The 2,104-nt window shown below is 42.4% G+C and overlaps 1 protein-coding gene across 1 annotated transcript in view; it reads left to right on the plus strand.

The window, feature by feature from the left end:
• Positions 1-2,104, plus strand: part of LOC101848434 (stabilin-2) — a gene marked incomplete at both ends in the record, with an annotated part of 110,080 nt that overhangs the window by 10,841 nt on the left and 97,135 nt on the right. Inside the window, 1 exon segment of the mRNA XM_013082691.1 lies at positions 1,063-1,174. Within this exon segment, the coding sequence (XP_012938145.1) occupies positions 1,063-1,174 (112 nt within the window).

The following is a 2,104-nucleotide window of genomic DNA, read 5'->3' on the forward strand; positions in this document are numbered from 1 at the left end:
GGGGTAGGGGTTCATTGTAGGGCGGTATATTTCATCTGCGTCTTACCAACATCACTTGCATCCCAATCGGTTGCTGACGAAATGTGGTCTTTATTCTGCTGACTCACCTTTAAAAACAGCTAAATCACAAATTTTCTTTCATCCAACGGTCCCTGCGGCAAAGGCACTCTTTCCACTTGATCCGAATTTTTTGTCCCTGCTTTACCATTTCAAGTCGCGCCCTCCAGATGTATGTAACTCATGCCTCAAATAAGAGTCTAAACACAGATAAGTGCCAGTTTATGTCAGCCTAAGGGCCAAGTCCATCTTCAATGTTCCTTTAGAGCCCAAGGCAAAGCTTGTCTTGACAAGTTTATTCAGTACATCTTGAGAGTGCTCCCGTCCAATTCAGATTTTTTCCCAATTATGTCTGCTTTTATAGCACAGTAATTTCTTTCTGCATTCTCTTGTGTAAACGTTTAAGGTATCTCAATCTTACACTGTGAAATGATAATCTAGTTTCTTGCTCATGCTCCTTCTTGGGTAAATCTTGCAAAATTATAGGTTTATAAAAATCTCTTGCGTTTAGTTGTGCTTTCTGTATTTCTTAATTTTGTTTTCTATTTTTTGTTGTCTCCTTTTTGCTTGTTCCCCCCCCCCCCCAACACCTTTAATGTCCATGTAAAAACCCATTCCTGCGTGGATTAAAAATGAGGAACTCAGTTTAATCCTCTTTTACTCCACCTATTCTTTCTTTTACGAACATTTCTTTTGTTTTATTCTTTTCTTTTATTCTTTCTTCCTAGTACTTATTCACATTTGTTCATCTCTACATTGATTCTCCTCCGTTTAGTACAATGTCTGTGGTGTAGCGGTTTGACACGTAGCCCATGCACGCAGAATACTCTTGTTCAATTCCCAAACGAGTACTGTTACCTCGATCATTCTGCTGGGACGTTGTATCCTTCTCAGCCCTGGTTGGCTCCGATAAATGGAGTGGAAGTCCACCCCTAAAATGACCTATAATGTGTAATGGGGACTTAAAACACTTACATATTGCGTCTGCTCACAATCTCTCTACAGTGTTCGGATGGGCTCACCGGCTCAGGCCTATGTTATTGTGATCCCTCTTTCATGGGCACTGCTTGTGAACTCTGCAGGCAGAAAGATGTCTTTGGGCCTCATTGTAACAATTGTGAGTACAGTTTCCTTTCCAAACTTTCGTTACTATTGGTTTTTGTTGTGGAATTTCCTGGAGTTTATTTTTAAATCCTTTGTTGTTGGTGTAGTTGTTGTTGTTGTTGTTGTTGCTGTTTTGTCTCCTCTGTTTTATATTGGTTTGGGTTGTTTGTTTGTTGCTTTCATTTTTTTTGTATTGTTTTGTTTTGTTTTGTTAATAATTCGTACTTTTTTCCTTCTTTTTGGGGGGATGGGAGGGGGGAGGGGGAGTAGAGGGCATCATAGAGCGCACTGTACAGGTTGTCATAATGTGCCTTTGGAAGTAGGGGCCAGAGGGAGGGGGATGGAAAAATGCAGCAGTAGAAACACAAGACGTGAAGAGCTTCTGACGTCATTCATTCTTAGTCCTGGTTTCTGCACCAGTGCTGGTACGGTCTGACCAGAGAGGGTTTACAGTAGTATTACTGTAAACTCTCTGGTCTGACGGTACTGGACACAGAGTGTGGGTAAAGAACCAGTACTGTTTTGCCGGTACCACAAATCACTAATAGGAGCCAACATTCATATCAATTGGGGGGGGGGGGGGGGGGGGGGTTTCTGCACCGATGTTAATTCGGCTTTGTTAGATTCGATTTGCAGAAAACGTGAGAGATGTTTGAATAGTTTGGTGATAGCAAAAGTCAAGGATGAAAATGTTTTTTGGCAGCATCCTATCAGAGGTAAGCAGAAAGAACGAAAGAGAGAGAGAGAGGAGGGGGGGAGAGAGAGAGAAAGAGAGAGAAAGAAAGAGAGAGAGAGAGAGAGAGAGCGCGGAGAGAGGAAGAGGAAAGGGGTATACAGAGAGAGAGAGAGAGAGAGAGAGAGAGAGAGAGAGAGAGGAGAGAGGAAGAGGAAAGGGGTATACAGAGAGAGAGAGAGAGAGAGAGAGAGAGAGAGAGAGAGAGAA

This window comes from Aplysia californica, unplaced genomic scaffold (genome assembly GCF_000002075.1).
Source record: "Aplysia californica isolate F4 #8 unplaced genomic scaffold, AplCal3.0 scaffold00188, whole genome shotgun sequence".
NCBI classification, from domain to species: Eukaryota; Metazoa; Mollusca; class Gastropoda; order Aplysiida; family Aplysiidae; genus Aplysia; species Aplysia californica.